At 44.5% G+C, this 20,638-nt stretch overlaps 1 protein-coding gene across 18 annotated transcripts in view; it reads left to right on the forward strand.

Annotated features, from left to right (window-relative positions):
* CAPN6 (calpain 6) overlaps nucleotides 1–20,638 on the forward strand; it is a 64,909-nt gene that overhangs the window by 38,358 nt on the left and 5,913 nt on the right. For 16 of the 18 annotated variants that reach the window (XM_021300295.2, XM_005511830.3, XM_065077241.1 and 13 more), the window contains 9 exons: nucleotides 1,006–1,199; nucleotides 2,616–2,693; nucleotides 3,681–3,876; nucleotides 6,302–6,424; nucleotides 7,669–7,871; nucleotides 8,547–8,668; nucleotides 13,626–13,762; nucleotides 15,301–18,350; nucleotides 20,078–20,287. In XM_021300295.2, the coding sequence (XP_021155970.2) occupies nucleotides 1,006–1,199; nucleotides 2,616–2,693; nucleotides 3,681–3,876; nucleotides 6,302–6,424; nucleotides 7,669–7,871; nucleotides 8,547–8,668; nucleotides 13,626–13,762; nucleotides 15,301–15,483 (1,236 nt within the window). In that variant the 3' untranslated portion in view covers nucleotides 15,484–18,350; nucleotides 20,078–20,287. Of the gene's footprint in view, nucleotides 1–1,005; nucleotides 1,200–2,615; nucleotides 2,694–3,680; nucleotides 3,877–6,301; nucleotides 6,425–7,668; nucleotides 7,872–8,546; nucleotides 8,669–13,625; nucleotides 13,763–15,300; nucleotides 18,351–20,077; nucleotides 20,292–20,638 lie in introns of all 18 variants that reach the window. The other 2 variants (XM_065077240.1, XM_065077239.1) reach the window with 2 other exon arrangements.

Below are 20,638 nucleotides of genomic sequence, written 5' to 3' on the forward strand. Positions count from 1 at the left end.
TTTGGTGAACCTGCTTTAGCAGGTGGGTTGGACTGGATGATCTCCAGAGGTCCCTTCAACCCCAACCAGTCTGTGACAAATGACTGGAATGTTTTCCTGCCCGTGCCCTCTATTTTTACCCCCTGCCAGTAGTTTCTCCTGGGTGTCAAATTTACCTGAGCGCAGAAACACGCATTTGACTCACTGGCTAAATCTTTAGGCCCTACAGTGTATAGTTGAGGACATCACCAGACGGTGCTGTGTCTGAGCACACTCATCAATATCCAAAAAAGCCATTTGGTAAAGATGACAAGATTTTGGGAGGGCCGATAGAGGCTGTCCATCAGTCCATCTCTTTAGTTTGGAGAAGAGGAGACTAAGGGGGGACCTCATTAATGTTTATAAATATATAAAGGGTGAGTGCCACGAGGATGGAGCCAGGCTCTTCTCGGTGGCAAACAATAGTAGGACAAGGGGTAATGGGATCAAGCTGGAACACAAGAGGTTCCACTTAAATTTGAGAAAAAACTTGTCCTCAGTGAGGGTGGCAGAGCCTGGAACAGGCTGCACAGGGGGTTGTGGAGTCTCCTTCTCTGCAGACATTCCAACCCGCCTGGACATGTTCCTTTGGGACCTCACCTGGGCGTTCCTGCTCCAGCAGGGGGATTGGACTAGATGATCTTTTGAGGTCCCTTCCAATCCCAAACAGACTGTGATACTGTGTGATACTGTGATCAGTCCAGTCTTTAACTCTCTGAGGCCAGGAGCAGACAGGTGGCTGTAGCAGACAGCATTGTCCTGTGCTCCTGGCTCTAGGACTTGTCTGGCACTACCACGCAGAAGACCAGACTAGTCAGCTACTGGTTTTAATCCCCAGTGCTGTTTTTTTCTTGCATGGTCACATCATTTGGGAAGGGAATGTGAAAGAAAACAAGCCCTCTGCATCCTGCCCCTTAAATGTGGAGCTGCTAGATGCCCTCAGTGATGCAACTTCCATTTTTTTTGTTGTCGTTCTTGGTGCTAAAGACATCCTCTGGCAGTACCAGCGAAGCGGAGACAAAGATGGGTCTTGTCATCGGTCATGCCTACTCAGTGACTGCGATTCGGAAGCTGCGCCTTGGAGAAAGCCTCATATTCTCTTTCAATGCAGAAAAGCTGTTCATGATCAGACTGAGGAATCCCTGGGGGAAAAAAGAGTGGAACGGCGCCTGGAGTGACAAGTAAGTGCTGCAAATCCAGTGTCAAAGGAATTAAGCTGTGGTTAGGGCCACTGGATGTTAGATGCATGGTGAAACACTGCAAGACATGACGTTGGTCTGCAATACTCAGTGACAGCTGAACTGTTGTGCCATCTCCTCCCAAGTGTCACATTCTCTGAGCAAACAAACACATCCTGCAGGAGCCAGGAGGCTATGGCCTCCTGGACATTAGTTTACTGTATATATCATTGTTCTGGCACACTGGAGCATGAGTAGAAAAACAACCTACAATTAAAGTGAGGACTCAGGAACGTGAGGTTTGTTCCCAGCTTCACCACTGAGTTTGTCTGCGACTCAGTTTCTCATATGTAATTGCTAACTGCTGGGGATGGCACAAGCGTTTTATTCTTAGATAATTTAAGTGACTGGTGAAAGATGCTGTAAAATTGCCACATTTGTGATTTCTTGAATTATTTTCTAATTAATTTTAATGTGGGCCATGAGCTTAGCAGGCACCCTGACAGAGACAGAAATGATGGCTGGAGGGGATGTATTCCATCACTGGCAATTTACACATGAAAAACATTTAGCTAGGATTTTACAGTTCAACACTGTGCTTTCTAGCCACTGTTAGTGTTTAATAATGGAATATTCTTAACAACAGCATATTAAGTGCTTATCTTCCATACTTTAGCTAGAAAAAATCTATGACTTTCAAGGAGTTTGGTGCAGGTGAAATGCAAAGAACATACAGAAGAGCCACTGTGTCTGGTTTAAGCATCAAACTGCTTGCATTTTGGATCCTGTGCTCCCCTGCAGTGGGTGCAGGGAGGCCGGTGCCTCCGGGGTACAACGCAGAGCACTAAGTTGTACACAATGCAGGTAATGAAGTGTCTGTGTGGTGCAGTGTTAATCTGGACACTGGGCTCCTGCTGCAACAGTTCCTTCTCAAAGGCGCGCTGGGGAAATCTCAGACCTCAGGCTGTTTTATTTAAGGAGATGGAAACACAGAGAAATACTGTGGTCAAAGTGAGATGTGCAAGAATTTCCTGAGGAGGAAAACCAGGTTTCTTTTGAAGGGCCTTCAGGGAATGGAGTCAATCTCATATGACCTTCCAAGCCAGCTGTTTAAGTGTCCTCAGGGAGGGTGTGACAAGGGAAATCAATAAGGCTTTTCTCTAGTGGCCCCAATTTCCCATTCATCTCTTTCTTTTTTAGTAGCTTTCAAATTGATTAATGTTTTAAAACTCCTCATGTAAGCCCCACACTTTCTTCCTGAATATCATCTGTCCTTTTAGTACTTTGTCTTTACCTTTATAACAAGGAACCATGGGACAATTTCACTTGCAATTTTTTTTGCCAGCTGAGAGTATTTGATTTATTAATCATCTTTATTGTTCTTTCTCTTTAATTTTTGTTTGTTTGTTTTCCTTTTAGTTCCGAGGAGTGGAAGAAAGTCAGCGATTCAGAACGGAAGAGTCTGGGACTCACTCTTGAGAATGACGGAGAGTTCTGGTGAGTGGGAGTCACGTGGAGGGTTTGGCGATACTGGCTACACTGAGTAATTGTCATTAATTCTGCCATTTAACAGCTTCAAAAATAATTTCCCCAAATGTATCATTTTATCCAGTCCTGGCACGAGGTCTGTTTCTTTTAAACTCTTCAGGGATGACAAAGAGCAGAAAAAATAGATTAGAAACTAGTAGAACAAAACTAGTAGGTCTTAGTAAATATAAATTTCAAACACCCTCAAAATCTCTTATCTATATTTAGGGCATGCACTCAGAATCCAAGACAACGCATGTGCTGGTTTACATGACAGAATGCCACATATTGAACGCACTGTCAATCCTGTTACCGACTGCTGTGCCTAGCTGTAGGATTTCTAGGTCAACCATAGCTGAGGTAGCTGTAAATACAATTGCAGCCAATGAACTTTTATATTTGTCTGTGTTCCCCAGCATGGGCATGAGAAGTGTTCAGGCTGTAAAGAATCTCTTAACTGCTCAGCAATCCAGTCTGTCGCTTCAGCAGGCACAGGGTGTAGCATCGAGACGGTGCTCAATAAAAGCTGTGTCCGGATCACAGAGGTTTGAGTCGTGCTCAGGGACAGATGTGACCATAAAGACTGTAATAGTGAGGACTGGATAGTGCTTGGGTTGCAGGTAATCTCTTTTGCCTTTGCAAAACACATGTTATTAAATCCAGCCTCATAGATACAACCTATCCTTTAGGCTTAGGTGCTGCAGCTGAAGAAATCTAGAGCTGACCAAACACACTGAGGTGATATTTCTCTAAATTAAGTTCTAAGATAATGTGATTGTGGCTTCATAAGTGTTTCCACATGGAGAGCTTTCCAGTGAATCAGTTTGTCCTCTGGACAGCTGAGCAATGCCTCCTTTTAAATTACTGGAAGATTTTGTTCTGTTATTTTGGCTCTTTGGTTGACTATCACAGTTTTTTTTTTTAAAAACATGGCTTTCCTGGTATCCCATGAAACAGGATGACGTTTGAGGACTGGTGTAAGAATTTCACTGATGTGGACATCTGCCGGATTGTGAATACCTCCTACTTCAGTATCCACAAGACCTGGGAGAAGAAAATGATGCATGGGGCTTGGGCAAAGAATTCAGAGCCTCTGCTAAATCGCTCTGGTGGATGCTTTGATAACAAAGAGACCTTCCTTCAGAATCCCCAGGTAGGAATCCCTGTATTTTGTGAGGTATCGAACTGTATCCACTTTAGCTAGGGCTTCTGAAATATCCACCCTGCTTAGGAGCTGGCTGTGACTAGTTCACAGAAATCTCCTTGCCAGTGTTTGTCCTCCGGGAGAATGCTGGTTCACGGCATGTTTCAGTGATTTCTGTGAAATCCCTCAGAAGAGTTCAGATATTTGTTGAGGACTGATGATGTTTGGGGCTGATGAGTCAGACACACCAGCATTAGTGAAGTCCTGCCTGGACTTCTTTCAGTTTCCCAGTTGTAGAAAGGCAGCAAGTCTGATTTTCTAGTGACAACACCCTTAAATAGCCTGAGGATTGATTTGATCCACTGTATTTAGTTAGCATCCCTTTGCATTAAGCTAAGATTCTGAAAGTATCTTGTCGCTTCCTCAAGCTCACTATCTCATCAGCATTACAGATTTTTCCTTGTCTCATCCTACCTGGTGACTTTCAGGCTATTCAGGTTATTTGTTCACCCGTTCTTACTCCATTTCTCACCTTCCCACCATTCTCAGTGTTGTACGTTTTCATCTCAGTGAATGCAAATTCAGGCATAAAACTTCCATTGCTGTCAGTGGTCACCTGCTGCTTTAGCTATTATTTGAAAATCGACCTTTTCATTCTTTTGTAATTCACCGCATACTTTAGATTAATTAAAGACGTGCTTGTGTCTGCTGCCCTGCACTTGTATGGGAGGTTTCTGTCGGCCCTGTTTTCATAGCGGGATGCTGGAGAAGTGCAGCCTTTGCCATTCAGACTAGGAGCAGATCTCCAGCTCCCAGCTCATCCTGTCATGCAGGTGTAGGTAGAGCAGCAGTTGTTCACCGCTCTGTCTTCTGTCAGTGCCTCATTTCCAGAGGGTGATTTTATTCAGATATTACCCTGTATGATTCTGGACATATTCCAAGTGCTTGTCTGGGTCTCATTTGTAAGTGTTTAGCTGCCACAGAGAACAAAATATACACGCTACGGTTGAGTGCAATGGCTGATGCAATGGAAGTTCTTTTTATTCCAGTTTTATCTCTAGGCTAGATGATTAAAAGGCTCTTAATAGCAGTGCTGGAGCACATTTATGTTAGCTTAGGGCCATTATAAATTATTGTGGCACATACTACCATAGTCTAGAGATAATCAGTGTTTTTCCTGACTGAAATCCTTGACACTGAGGCCTCCTGTGAAGTTTGTCTGTACAGAGAGGGATTGTGACACTCCCAGTCCCTCTAAAATAAGGGAATTTAAGCCCGGTGTAAATGTATTCCTACAGCCACCCGCTGATTTCCAGACTGTTACCCATTAGGGCAGATCAGAGGTGGTCACAGTTGCATACCTCTCGTCAGACCAAGAGAGCTCTCTTGCACTCCACAGTTCTCCTTCCACAACTCTGCACCCCGGCAGTTTTGGGGTTTTGTTTGTTTGCTTCACATGCCTTTGAGGATGGAAGAATACAGCATCTGTCTAAACTTGGCCTAAATAGCGTCCTCTTCCCCTCTGCTGGTTCTGACAACTCAGATTTGCCCTCTGTGTGTATGAAAGAAACAAAATATAAAGGAGTCCCTAACAGTCAATGAATTTGAGTGTTTAATGTTTTGTTGTATAAAGGAACACCTATTTGACCTTTTGTGGTTACTGAAAGGGCACATACTTGTGAACTGATCTGATAGTGATAGTTGATAATGTAAGCAATTAAAGTCTGATTTATTGAGATGGGAACTGCTGCCTAAATTTGAAATAATTTCCTTTGATTGGTCTTAAAGCCAAGACGATTCAAGTTTACTTTAAACACCTTGGATAAAAAGATTTGCTTGTTAAAGATGCAGAGTTATTATTAGCCCTTCTTATTGGGTATTCCTAACACTTTCAGGAAAACTGAGAAAGTGCAAAATTAGCATTCTTGTCATTCTTAAATATAATTGTAAGTGAAGAATAAAGGTGTTTGGGTTTTTTTGACTAAGATTTGGAAGATTCCTTCGTTTGTGGGTCCTAAATACAGGTGTTTGAAATGTACAGGCCCTGTTTAGATACTGCGGCTAAAAGACGGATCAAAAATTATCAAAGACTCCATCTTGAATCTGTTGTTTTATTTTTTTTATCTTATTCCTGATTTACATATATCTAATTAAAACTTCATATTTTATCTTTAGCTTTCAGAAGATATGTTCTGTTGCCTCAACAGTTATTTTGTAATACTGTTTCATGCTGTCCTTTATGAGAATTACCTGTTATGGTGTCTCTGATACTTTGGGTTTAAAGATTCTTATTATTAGCATTTATTTTCAGCTGTGAATTGCTGGGAATGTCTGTCCCCAAATGTGTTTTCTTTTTCCTCCTTTGTATGCTGGTATTCCCTTGGTCGTATCCTAAGGCAATTCTAACAGCTCACCCTCTTCTCTCTTGCGCTAGTTTGTCTTTGACGTTAAGAAGACTGAGGACAAAGTGTTGGTCTCATTACAACAGGAGGATCGCCGCAAATACAAGAAAGAGGGGAAAGGGGACAGCATCCCAATTGGCTTTGAAATATTCAAGGTAGGCGGCCACCTGCCCTCCTGGTTCAGGGTTCGTTCAGCAGTGCTGTGTCACCTTGAATTTAGTTCAATTCAAACTCTATTTGACCTAGAGGAACATAAGTCATTTTTCCCTACTGCAAAGGAATTGTAAGTTGTTTTCCTACCCCACTCTTTGAAGAGAAGGAAAGACAAAAAATATTAACGCTTGAAACATGGATTGTTTGGAGGCTCCTGTCTCCATTTCATCAGCAAATACGGCCAAGTGAATGAGTTTGAAAAGTCTGCAGGGTTTTTTTTTGCCACTTAGAAAAAAGAGTCAAGAGTGTTTTCAAAAGCTGGAGTAGTGAGCAGGAAATGAGCATATGTGAAAAGGAACCAAAGGGATCCCAAACAGAAATTTAATTGCACTCCCAGGGCAAATTGAGTAAAACGAAAACATATGAACTGAAAGAAGGTTGAAAGCAAGAGAAACAGCTATGCTTTTTCACTCAAATCAGGATTATCTTATCATCTGTTGCTATAGCTAATGGGACTGCCCTGAGTATATGGCCCTACCCTAAAAAATCCTCAGTTTTTAACAGTCGGTTAGAGCTGCTGACATCTGCATCACACCTATTCATTTGGCCGTCACGTGTTAACCACATATTATATATAGAATAGTATTACAGAAAGTAGCATAATTCACCTTGCCTTGTTTGTGCCTGTATATCTAATTTGGAAAGGCTTGAAAATCACACCTTCAGAAAAATATCAGTGCTCTGTCTTTATTTCTGTGCAGTAATTTTTCTATTTCAGAAGTGGTCTAACCCACCAGGTTAATTATCATGACTAAAGGCCTTTGGAAGACCATGGCCTGTATTATCCGAAGACAAAAGAGAAAAGAATGATGTAGAGCTGTCTTTGTCCCAAGGAGCTGCTTAAGAAATCAGTTTATATTTTAACTGTGCTGTGGCAAATTTCAGTTCCCTGAAGAGGATGTTAATAGTTAAGCACAGCTTCAAGGCTTAGAACAAAACATAAATGGTTCTATATGAGGCAGCTGCTCGGAAGCCTGTGTGGGCTAGCACTTGGAGCACTGGGTTGCCTGCCAGGACTATCTCTGCCACAGCTTCAGTGGATGAAAAACCACTAGCCACACCATTTGCCTTTATTTCATATTGTCTTTTCTGCCCACAAAAGGCTGCGTGATGTGCAGCGAAAATCCTGCCTGTTAGCTCTGATATCCCTCTGTGCATTAACCCCTATACTGCTCTGTGGCTGCAGGTGGAGGATAACAGAAACTATCGACTACACAAGCTGACTGTGCAGGAGAGAGCGGCCACGTCTCCGTACATCAACACGCGCACCGTGTTCTTGAAGAGGATCCTTAAGCAAGGCCGCTACATCCTCATCCCAACTACATATCATCCTGGCATCACTACAAAGTTCATCCTGAGACTCTTCACAGATGTGCCATCAAAACTCAGGTAGGTCACACTCACAACTACACGAGATCTTCCCTTGCCCACACTGGCTGCACCTCATTGGAAATGGCTGCTTGGTGGCCCTCATATATCCCTGACTCACTAGCTCGTATTGCTCCAGAAGCAGGCCTTGGAGATGGTCAGGGGTACCTTCAGGAACCTTCAGATGGCTCACTGGGATTTGTGCCTGGTCAGGAACTTGGGGGACAATTCAATTTGGGTCTTTTGACTTTTTAGTTTTGCTTTTGTAGTTGCTTCCAGTTCTAGGTCAGAACACTGAGCACTGGTGCTTGCAGTTGCAGTTGATACTGTTTATTTCTTTAACCATCTCCTTTGAAACCAGTGGTTGTCTGTGAGAGCAAAACTAGTGTTTCGTGAAATCAGGCCTGCTGGATTTTTTTCTTGTTTTGATACTATTTTCCATGATTTAAAGTTGTTTGGGTTTGGTTTGTGTTGTTTTTCGGCCGCTCTTGCTGCCATGCAAAGGCTGACACACATTTGATTTACTTTACTTTGCTCTGGCTTTATTTCTTAAGTCTGTCATTTCTGTACCACAAACTTCCAAAACAGTAGAAGAAGAAAGTACAAATCTCATATTCTGAAAATACCAAATTTCCACAGCCATTGATTGTTTGCTTGACATTCATTGCTTCAGTTGCTTTTCCCATGGCTTTTCAGGGAGCTGAAGGCAGATAAGCCTAAAATGACCTGTTGGAGTCTTCTTTGCGGCTATCCACGCAGAGTCACCCAAATCAAAATTCATTCTGCAGAGGGTTTGCAGAAGCAAGACAGATCGGGTGGTAAGTGTAAAGCAAACCTGGAAGAGTGGAAGGGGCTTCTTCAGTCCTCTAAAGATGGTCTGAGTTTATATGTAAGCAAGCAGAAATTATCCAAATAAACTGAAGATTTATGGGATGGGTTTCTTTCAGCACATTGTAAAATCTCCTCAGAAGGAGACATCAGACGAGTAACACAATGCAAAACAGTAAGAGTTATGTGTTATCTGTGCTGGTCCAGGTAGGCAATAGTAGTCAGGCCCTCCTGAGAAGCTTTTTGTGGGGATTAGTAAGAAATTTACCTTTCAGGGTTATGTGTTTTCTAACTGGGTAGTGTCCAGGGAGGCAGCTGAATCACACAGACTCATGTAGTGTGTTACACTTACCTCAGCAATGTCATTCACGGCCTGCAGAGCACTTTGTTCTTCATTACCACAAGCTTAATAGCACTTCAAGGAGGAAATTATGGTTTTCAAACCAGCGTTTTCAGCTGGGTAAACTAGGACAGGGAGAGGTGAAATGACTTGTCCAGAACTGTTACCTACGCATCAAAGGAAGTGTCCTGAAGGACACTAAAATGTCTTTCTGGCACTTGATCTTGACAGTTAATTTAGAGACATGTCTAGTTGTCATATGCTTTCTCATTTTCTACTCCTACTCTCCATATGTCAACGTTCATTTTTCATGATTGGCGCGATAGAGAAAGGTAGACACATCCAGCACTGCGTGGTTGGGAGGAAAGGAGCAAAGGAGCAGAGATACTACAGTGAAATGGGAACAGGAAACTAGAGTGGTTTCTGAAACATCTGCTGTGTTTGCTCCAGATAACTCTTGAGCTCTCTTCACTTTAAGATTTGGAGCTCAGTTGCATTAACTTCTTGTGGTAGGGAAGGTGTTAGGCAACTCCTTTGTCATTTCTCGTGCCTTCTCTGGATCCACGTTTTGGACCCTCTCCCGTGCTTATCACAAGGAGAAACAGCAGCCAGGCTTTTGAAAAAGACCAGTTTTCTCAGAAGTGAGTTTAGACCTCAAAGTCACATGGGCAGGTACTGAAACACCAGCCTTACCTGCCACTCCTGGAGCATTTCCTGATGTGAACTGCACTTAAAAGTTAAGAGCAGCCTCCTGGCTACTCAATACTGTGAGGTGAGGGAAGAAGCCACACAGCAATTGCCATTGGGAGTGACAAGTAGAGGTTTCCTTTCAGGTTAGGCACAGTCAATATGTTTATTCAAGTAGAAAATAGGTAGATGAAAAGTGGTTGTTTTCCTGCTGCTAAGAGGACCTCAAACAAAGGTTACTCATTTTCTGGTGCAAGGATTGATGGCAACTGGTTTCTGTGTGTGCTGCTGCTTCTGATGAGCCCCACTGTATTTCACAAGGGTTTCCTGACCTCTCCTTCACCCTCTGATCTGCAGCTTCTCAGCTCTCAAGCTGCTGCTTTTCTTATGCTCTGTCTCTGTCAGCTCTATTCCCCTTGTCCAGCCATCGGCTTGGTTTGTCACCATCATCCCTTAGCACAGGTAGAAGACAAAACTTGCTGATAAAGGTTATGATTCATTCTGAAGTTTCTGAGGACGAAGACATGGTGTTACATCTCTGTGACAAACTGTCCCGAAAACATCAGGATGTCTCTGTTCTCTGACACGGGGGTATGCAGAGCAGCTGAACAGGAATACCTTTTTTTGATTTAACTAGGATAGAGGGATTTTAGAATTGAATGCACTGTTCTTCACATAAGCCCATCACTCTCATCTGACAGTTATGCTTAGCACAAATTTCTAAGCAGCTACTGAAACAAAACTGGAAGAGAATGAAGATTGCACAGCAGGTGCACACTCAGCCTGATTCATGAACTGGTTGTCATCAGAACTGTGCTCCCTGCCAGAGGAAGATGGTTTAACCTCTATTTTAAATGTTTATTGGAAAGCTCCTCCTTGCTGCTGCCTTTGATCCATTGTCCTGTCTGTAAAATAATGGATGGTTTGCTCTTGTTGAGACCAGTGGATGACGGGCTGCCCAGACACGGTTCTGAGTGCAAGAGGCTGCTCCTCTTGGAAGGACCTCTCTCCGAGTGAGCTGGTTCTCAAGTTGATTCAAATGTCAGCCGACCGCAGTGGCAGGTTTGCAAGATGAGGAAGCACCGTGTGTTTGAAGGTTTCTTGTCTCTTGTTCCCAAGTCTGTCTTAAAAATTGCTCTTGCTACTGCCTGTCACACTCTTTTCCCACGAGAAAAATCATCTTTGGCATTTGTAAGTCTTCCCACTGAAATTCCATGCTGAATCTGCATGTTTGCAAATTGCCTTTCACTGCTTCTTTTCCAAACTAGGCATTGTGATCCTCCATATATGACATACCTGGTAAGCAGAGTATCTGCGACCTTTAATGGCAGTTGACTTGGGAGCACTTTGAGAAACAGAAAGAAGGCGGCAAAAAGCAGCTGCCAAACACCCGGTCAAAGCTTAAGTGAAGCAGAGAGATAATGGAGCAGAGATGCGGGGAGGATTTACTGATGCCAGTGGAATGACCTCTTTTGATAATGCGTATTGCAGGAGCAGCTCAGAGGTATCACAGGAGCACAGACTGAGCTGCAAAAGGCAAAACAACCTGTTGTGCTTCCCAAGGCAGCGCTCGTGTCCCAGCGCGGTGTCTGCTCCCTTTGGCCTGTGCCTTTTCCCTAGGACTGAGCTTGTAGCTCTCTGCATACCCGTAAGAGTGGTCTAGCTGGAGGAGTGGGGATGTCTCTGGGATCTTTGTCTCAAGAATGTCTTCTAGAAAGCCTTTTGTGTTTGGTACAGTGCTGAAGGATGTGGATGTTAGATCCTCAGTCCAATTCTAAAAAAAAAATAAAGCCTTTAGACTACTGTGCCTAGATTTATTTAAGCCTTAGGAATGTCATTGCTGTTCAAGTGTTTCTGGATTTTACAGATTTCAGCTTTATCCTTTGTGCTTTTCTGTCATACAGCTTCCCAATACAGCAGCATGGCTGTAGGACTGAGATGGAACAGGTATTTATATAGGGTAGGGTGTTGAAGGCGCAGCTTGGGTCAGACGTGTGCTGGAGAACTGAACCCCGTCCTCCTTCCACTGCCAGAACAGTCGCCAGAGTAGCAGTTCCACTTGTTTTCACTCCCAGCTCCTGGCAAGTAGTACAATATTGCTTTTCCACACTAGTAGCCCTTTCTGCATTGTCTTTGTACTGGAAATGAACCAGGCCCAGAGCTGCAAACAACTGGGCCAACTGTACCTGAGAACGTCCCTTGTCTGACCCCACATGTGCCGCTCTCCCATTTCTTTCTTTTGTTCTGGAATTGGCGCCGGTTCCTCCTCACAGAACTGAGCATTCAGCGATGCCATCGTGAGGTGGTGCTGTGCGGGTACCTCTCATGTTCCTCTTCTACCTCGCTCTGTTTTCCTAGCGCTTTCTGAGAATTTGAATCTGTTTCTTTCAAATGCCAGCTTTCCCTTTCCTTTCACTTAGCAGGTCCCTTCACTGGTGTCTCTTTCCTCCAGCAGACATGCCTGTTACCTCTTTAAGCTCTGTGTCCTTTCCCCACCCCTTCTTATGCCCTTTATCTCTTAATTACTGTTAATGATCGGGTGTTGCTTTGCTCTTTGCCCTCGGCCAAAGTACTTGACACCATTTCATGCAAGACCCCGTTTTATTCAGATCCATTTTCCAAATCTATTTGCGATACACAGCGTGGTGCCGCCCGATGCCCCAGAGCCAAATCCACACATTCAGTGACACAGAAAGGAATTGCCTGTTGGAAAAGCCAACACATTGGTACCTGCTATAGAAAGTGTGAGATGTTGTCAGGGTAACGGGCCTGGTTGTGTCTGGCCAGGTGTAATCATAGTGCAGTACATGGAAAAATGTGTTTCTTTCTTGGAAGTAGCTCCTTGTGTTTTGGATGTGGCTGTTAACGTGGTTTGTTTGAGCAAGATCTTGATGTCCGTTCCTGCGAATGAATGACCATCCTGGATATGAATTGTTAAAAAAATAAAAGCTGCTTTAAAATGGTGCTGCCTTATATCTGTCATGTCAGTGGTGGCATTTGCAAGTAGATGGTGACAAAATGTGTTTAAGAAATGATCACAAGTCCAACTTACACTTGCACACATTAGGTGGGTTTATTTAAAATCCATATCTAAAAAGTAGCAAGGTGTGGACAAACAGATATGCTGTCATTAAACAACAGGAATGGACAGAAATATTCATGTTGGAATATATTAAAAAAAGGTAGTGCCTTTGTTTAATGAAAAGCTATTTAGAAAGTAGAACAGTCTGTTCTATTTGAGGATAAAAACAGGTGTTTCCAAATCGGTTCTTGCTCCCTATTGGAATGGAAAGAAAATATCAGTATTTATAACAAAGTAAAAATGTTCAGTGTGAAAACAACAAAGCATTTCTAGAATGTTGCGTAATCTCAGTGGGTTATATATGATTAAAGTTTAATCTAAGACATTAACTAGGACCTATAATAGATACAAACATGTTATGGTAACTTAAACTTTAAAACTACATCAATCCAAATGATAGAACCAAAGAAATTGTCTTATATTCATAGGAATGAAATGAGAAACTAGGGAGGATTTGCTTTGACAGTTTCCCACAGGAAACTGCTGAAACCAGTGCACTCCTACAAATGTTTTTGCATTTTGACAGTATTTTCCTTTCTGGAAGAGAAAGTGCTTCTTGAAAACTACCTCCTAACACTAATACTCGTATCAGAATATGGTAGACAGCACTTTTGAGCTAGGCAGTGTAAAGCTGGGCACAGAGATGTGCGTTCAGTCATCTAACAGCATTTTTCTGCAGTTCCTGTCCTTGCTCTCCATAGGAATTATGGATGATAAACAGATTTTAGCTTCCATTTTGGCCTGGGCGCCCAGAACTGGATATTGCTTCTGCTGGGTTTCTGGGCAGGTCTCAGCTGCCATTCTGTGTCCTAAGAGCTGTGTGCTGGTTGTGTTTTAGGAGCAGATCCCTACGTGCTGATCAAGTGTGAGAACCAAAGCGTGTGCTCCTCTGTGCAACACAATACGACCAGCGCCGTCTTCAACACACAAGTGATTTTCTACAAAAAGAACATCGACAGTCCTATCATTGTCCAGGTGAGATAAGCCTCACAGCGTGGGCTGCGGAAGGCAGGGAGGGGAGCACAACAGCATTACTGGGCTCGCCGTGTGCTGATTCTTCCTCCTTATGGCTGAAAGGCAGGATAGAAGTGTAAGAACCTCTGTTCCCCTTACTGAGCTATGCCTGGAGCTATTCAGCTGCTCTGCTGATTGTCTAGTCTAGGTCTCTTCCATAGACCAGTGACTGATGACACTTAGGAAGCAGAAGGCATATTTCATTCCAAAGCTTTGAAGGAATTTACAGAATTACCTTTTGCCTCTTTTGGTACCTGACAAAACAGAGACAAAGAAAAGCCAAGTGTTGTCCAGAGTCAGCATTTGAAATAAACCCAAAGCTAAGGCTACTGTTACAAAGTTTTTCACTTTGAGTTCCAGTCCTGTGGGAACTGTTCGCACCGTTTGCCTCAGCACTAGCGCGAGAGACAGAGCTTAGTATTTAGATGAGGCACTAAAGAAAACTGTGAGAGTGGAACAGCATTCCAGTTTCATAACACGCTTCTTGAATATTAGACAAATAGTAAGGACTGTGTCTTTTTCATCAGTGTAGAGAGATCTTAAAATGAATCTGTGAATCAATCCACTGTGGCACATAAGTGCCAGAAATGGAAATAGCCTTGCATTGCAAGAAGAGAGACATTTCTGGCTTCTCACTGCCTAATGCAGTACTGGTGCATAGTGCTCCTGTGCCATAATACTCCTCTGAAGAAATATGTATATTCTACCAATATTATAAACAGAAGGAGGATGATAGCAGCGTTATTCCCCAAATCACAGGCTGTAGTTATGGATTAGCGGGAACTGATACAATAGCTGATGGAATATAGTCTGCGTTCTTGGCATGTACAGGATTGCCTTATCCTTAATAAAGATTTGGTTTACACATGGGACCTCACCCCATCTCTCTACAGTATGTGGGTCAAACAATTTGACTTTTCTGGGGTAACTAAAAGTTAGATAATAATGAACTTCACAGACCAAAGACTGCCAAGTGAGACTAGCGGCAGAGCCCACTATTAGCACTGTTTCAGTTGCTGCTTGCTATATGCTCAACCCCATCTTGAGCAGTGACAAAGGACTTGTCCAAGGACCCCAAAACTATTGCAGTCCCTTGCTCTAGCAGTGTCGACCTGGCTCCATCACAGTCAGAGGAAGAGCACCAAAGGCATTGCAGAGAATAGCACAAGCAGAGTGGCACAGCCGGGCTGATTGCATGTAGGTTTTTATTGCCCATGAGCTCAAACAGGTAATTTTTATTCCTCTTTCTAGGCAGGCTGTGACCTAGAAAGCAAAAAGCTGCATTTAGCTCCTTATTTGCATAATGTATGTAAATGAGCATGCAAATCCACAATCTCCCACATGCTCTCTAGACAATTAGCTAAATTTAGATGTACACCCCCTCCTCATTGCTTTTTCAAGGGGTTAATGGGGGTCACCCTCCTCCAGCACAGCCCTTCAGGTGGAGTGTGAGAGCAGCACCGCTTCGGCCGGGTTTAATTCTGTTCCCTTGTCTCTAGGTCTGGAACAGCAACATCTTGTGTGACCAGTTCCTCGGACAGGCGGTGCTGGCAGCTTCACCCAGTGACCCCGGAGAACAGCGGACTCTGCAGCTCCGAGGGAGAGGCGGCCAGGAAGCCATCGAGGTGCCAGGTCACATCACCGTCAAGGTTTTTTCCAGCGATGACCTCGTGGAGCTATGAATACCAAAGCCCCGCAGAGCCAGACAGAGCTGTCACCTCGCAGCAGGGGGGCTTGTCTGTGCTTTCTGTGTGAATGGCTCGGGAGCAGAGGGTGCACATAATCATAATCGCTTTAAAAAGAAAAAGCCCTCTAACTCTCCACATTATCAGGGATAACGGGGGAAGAGGCTTTTAAAGGGGGGAAAAATACATATTTATACATCTATATGTTTATGATACCACAAATACAGTAGAAGAGGGGCCAAACTAAACGTTAGCAGATAAGCTCGTTAAGATGTGACCATTTTACCCAGCAGCATCTTTCAGGAGCTCTCGGCACATAAGCTGGAAGCACACGTGACTGTTCTCACAGGTTCTCAGCACAGAGGGGCCGGACGGATGCGGGCAGGAATGGCGCATCGCCATGGTCACGTACCCGCAGGTTGGTGGGGTGGCAAGCGCAGGGTGGATTTGCACAGCTTGGTCCTTGTTCGCTGCCAGAGCATTTTTAAGCATTGATTGGATTTTTTTTTCCTATATAGGCATTTAAAATTTTTGATGAATTTCATTGTTATTGCTATAGGTCAGATGTTTCTGTTGCTTGGTGAAAATGTCACTGCTTAAGGAGTTCAGCCATAGGTTAGCATTAAGACCAGGCGTGCCTGGGCAACATGAAAATAGGACAGGTCTTGCAGTGCCTGTCTGAAACCAGAGCAGATAGGAGCTTTGCCCGCATGAAGGCTCTCAGATTGACTTTCTTATTCTCCACCTCAGGCTGATGACTCACAAATTGAAATCTCTGGCCACTGGGATGCCACCTCACAATTGAGCTGTGGCTTTGCCCAGAGGGCAAATTCAGTAATGGGAGCCTGCTAAGGAGGTTTTGTTTAATCCACATGATGCTATAAATGGAATAACACTCCCTTTGCTTTACTAGATGTGATGGGTAGCACCAAACTGAAAGAGGACAAAACTAGCTTATGATAAAGATGGGCATGTAAAACAAAGATGCTGTGCCCTGGCAGGTATCACGTTTCACTCTCAGGATTCTGCACTGGTTTTTTGCTGTGCCAGAGCTAATGTCTTTAATGAAATTTAACTTGGGTATAATGGAGGACAGGTATGGTTTCACATTTCCTTCCGAGCAGGGTTCAGGAACAAACTTTCCTTTCACTTTTGCTGCAGCCCGACAGCAGGTTTCCACATGGCAGCCGTTTCTGTGTTGTCCAGCTGTGCAGTGATTCCGGCAGTGTAAGAGGCTCACTGTGTTAGGCCTCCCAGAAATTGATTTTATACGGTTGCAAATTCTGGTCTTGAAAGTGAAGCTCGGGAAAGCCTTTTCTGCAGCCAGGAAATTTGGATTTCTGTGTACCCGGTAACCACTTCACCCATTTGGTGCCATTTTGATGATTTATAAAATGGCTCTCAGTAGAACTAATGTTTCACGAAAGGTTTTGAAGTCTCCTCAGGCCTCCAAAAGGATCATTGCTGTGGTAGGAAAATGCTTTTTCTGTCATGTTGGAGGTGGAATGTAAAGCTACGAATGACAGTATACTGCATCAGCTTAGTTGCGTGTAGCGAGTACCTAAATCCAGCTCTCTTTTTAAATAGCTTGAGCTTAAGCCATTTTACATGCAGAGCATTTGTCAGATGTGAACAACATGTGGTTGACAGCCCTGCAGGCAAGTCTAATTCTTCTCTGTAAGCTCACAGCTTCAGAGTTGCTTTCTCTCAAATATGTTTGTAAACTGCAACTTTTTCTTTTAAAAAGCATGAACTTTGTAATACGGAGCAGAGCTTGAAGAAGCCACCCAGGGAACTGCGCCTGCACTCAGACACAGGGACTTAAGGTCAAGTGTTGCCAGAGCTGGGCAGTACTTTTTAACAATTAATGATAAATTGAGGGAAAATGAAGGGTTTTTGGTGTGTGAGATGCATTATGTACGCACTCGGGCAACCTTCGGCAGAGAATTCTGGCCCACAAAAATTAAAACAGAGGGAAAGAGTTGGAAAAATGTTTCATTTCAGCCTTCCTTTACTTTTCAATATGAATTCACCTAAATAAAAGATTAACAAAAAATGAACGCGTTCAGTAATTTCTGAAATGAAACAGTTGGTTTCAGATAATAGAATCACAGAATCATTTAGGCCGGAAAAGACCTTTGAGATCATCAAGTCCAACTGTGCAGGTATGGCGACTCAACCGCTTCCCTTGTGCTTGATAACTCTTTTGGTCCAGATTTTGTTCATAATACCCAATCTAAACCTCCTGATACACAACTTGAGGCCATTTCCTCTAATCCTATCACTCTGGGATGATCCCAAATGTCATTTTTCCTCTTGCTCTCAAAGAAAAATGCATCTCAGTTGTTCACTGAACAGTTCTCCTGCCTGCATGCCTTTTATTTCACAACTTCTCTCTACTTTCCCCCCGGTGAGTTCCCAGTTCATCGTGCTATTTATATTATTTACTTACAGTGCTATTTATTTCAGTTTTTGTCCTCTGCTGTGTTCCTGTCCCTGTCCTTCCTCCACCAGGATGAGCTCTGTGTAGCCCTGACTCTCCTCCCTGTTGGGCTGAGGCTTATTTGTCTCCTCTGGCACACCAGACCAGTCCCGTCTGTGGGGAATGCAATACTAGATTGGCTGTGCTGGGGTTAGAAGAGCTCCACTCCACCCATGGTTTTTGCCGTTTGTCTCAACTAAATCCTCACTGTTTCAAATTCTCACTCTAGGATGGCTGCAGCATCTACGGGTTGAGGTGCAGAGGATGATCCCGGGTGTTAGCGGTGAGCAGCCAGAGCTGTAGCTTCCAGCCAGCGTTTGTGGGTGTTGTGTAACCCGCTCCTGCCACTGCCGGGGAAAACAACCGCTGTTGGTGCTGCCAGGTTAGTGCTGCTTGAGTCCCCCGCGCCGCTGGGGGGCGCGCTCCCGCCGCCCGGCCCCGCGGGACGTGGTGCCGCCGCCATTTTGCCCGTGTGGGCCGGCGGGCGGGGCTGCGAGGGGCGGGGCTGCGAGGGGCGGGGCTGCGAGGGGCGGGGCTGCGAGGGGCGGGGCTGCGAGGGGCGGGGCTGCGAGGGGCGGGGCTGCGAGGGGCGGGGCTGCGAGGGGCGGGGCTGCGAGGGGCGGGGCTGCGAGGGGCGGGGCTGCGAGGGGCGGGGCTGCGAGGGGCGGGGCTGCGAGGGGCGGCACATAGATGGCGGGGCGGGTCACAGCGGGGCTCGGGAGCCCTCTCCGTAGTGGCGTGACGGCTTTTTCTCCCCCCCCCCATGTACTTCATGCATGTGTGTATCTAAAACATGCATACACACAGCTGTTGCTCTTCTGTGACAATATGCCTACATATTTGTACTATAGAGTGTGTTATATTAATATTTAGAGAAGAATCTCTGTGTATGTAGAGTGTATAAAGATGGGCGGTATGTAATATAGATGGCTAGAGAGAGGGAATGTTATTTAAGGTTCTCTGTGTGTGTATGCACACACACAGCTATGTCTATATTCTATAATACGTAGAATCACAGGATCCCAGGTTGGAAGGGACCTCCAGGATCATCTGTTCCAACCTTTCATGGCAAAAGCCCGGTCTAGACAAGCTGGCCCAGCACCCTGAATCTTAACAGTGTCCAACGCTGGGGAATCCACCACGTCCCTGGGGAGATTATTCCAGTGGCTGATGGTTCTCATCGGGGAGCATTTCCCTCTTGTGTCCAGACAGAATCTGACCAGGAATAACTTGTACCCATTGCCCTTTGTCTTTTCCTCGTGACTCCTTGGACAAAGGGAGTCTTCGTTCTCTTTGTAGCCATCTGACAGGTGCTGAGTAGAGCAGGACAATGACTTTGTGAGTTCTCTGTTCCTGCTGGAGACACCCTTGGTGCTCATGCAGCCCAGCATCCCCTTGCCCACAGCAGCACCCTGGTCACTCCTATGGAGCTTGTTGTCCCACAGGTCCCTTCCCACAGAGCAGCTCCCTAGTCCATCTGCACCCATGGTTATGTTTTCCCAGGTGCACAACCTTACGCTTGTTGAATTTCATGTGTTCATGTCCCTGGGAGCAAGTCACGGGGAAACCGCGTTGAAAGCCTTGAAGAAACCCCGGTAGACAGTGCCCACTGCTCACCCCACATCAGCCAAGCGGCTTCCTTTGTTGTACAAGGCGATCAGGTTTGTCAGGCGTGACTTGCCTCTGGTCAATCCATGCTGGCTTTTCTCCTTCACGTGTTCCAGCTCACCTGCGATTGCCCCCAGGAGGCTTCCTTCCAGAACTTTCCCAGGGACCGGGAGGTATTTGGTCCTGTTTTACATCCCTTTTATGTCAAGATTTAACAGCTTTGAGCATATGAAAGCAAAAGGTATTAATGGGCAAGATAGTGTGTATTTTGCTCCATCAGTGGAGGACTTCACCCAGTATATATTTGCAGAGAAAACTAAAACAGTGAGTCAGACTTCTTTTCTCATCTGGTTATAATGTACTTTTTAACATAACTAAAAATGCTGGATTAAAGTTTAGCCTTGAGTGAGAAACTATAGGACTAAGCTTGACACTAAAACTTCTTTTTTAGATATTCTCAATTGTGTTGTAGTAACAAAGTTGTACTGTTTTGTCTTTCAGAACAGTACAGAGTAGCTGTAAACTACAAGCATCTAAAGTGAAGCTTCTAGACTGATGCACCGATACTTTCCTGGATCCTCCTTTAAGCCCTTCTTGTAGATGGGGGTGACGTGACCCTCCTGCCGGCCTTGTGGGACATCCCTCGATCTCCCCTTCTCAAGGATTATGGAGGGTGGCTTTGCAACAACGCCAGCAGCCTCACAGCCTCAGGTGGGTCTTGTCGCGGTGACCATAGAGCTGAGCGCATGTTACAGTTGCCTCTATGTCTTTTTATATACATCTATCTGTCTGTCTATCTGTATCTATCTATCTGTCTATCTATCTATCTCTCTGTGTCTATCTATCTCATGCATGGATTGTGCGAGATGAAGTGTTGTAGAGTTAGGTAAGGTGCTCGCATGCTCTTTCGTGTATATATATTATGTGCGTACACTCACAGAGCTATAACCGCATATATAGCAATATTAAAAATACATGGATGGAGACTGCTTTATAAGCATTTCAGTAGATATGCAGTTACGTATTTGTATGCAGGCTATCTCTATTTCTCTCTATCTCTAT

Source organism: Columba livia, chromosome 12 (assembly GCF_036013475.1).
Source record: "Columba livia isolate bColLiv1 breed racing homer chromosome 12, bColLiv1.pat.W.v2, whole genome shotgun sequence".
Taxonomy (NCBI): Eukaryota; Metazoa; Chordata; class Aves; order Columbiformes; family Columbidae; genus Columba; species Columba livia.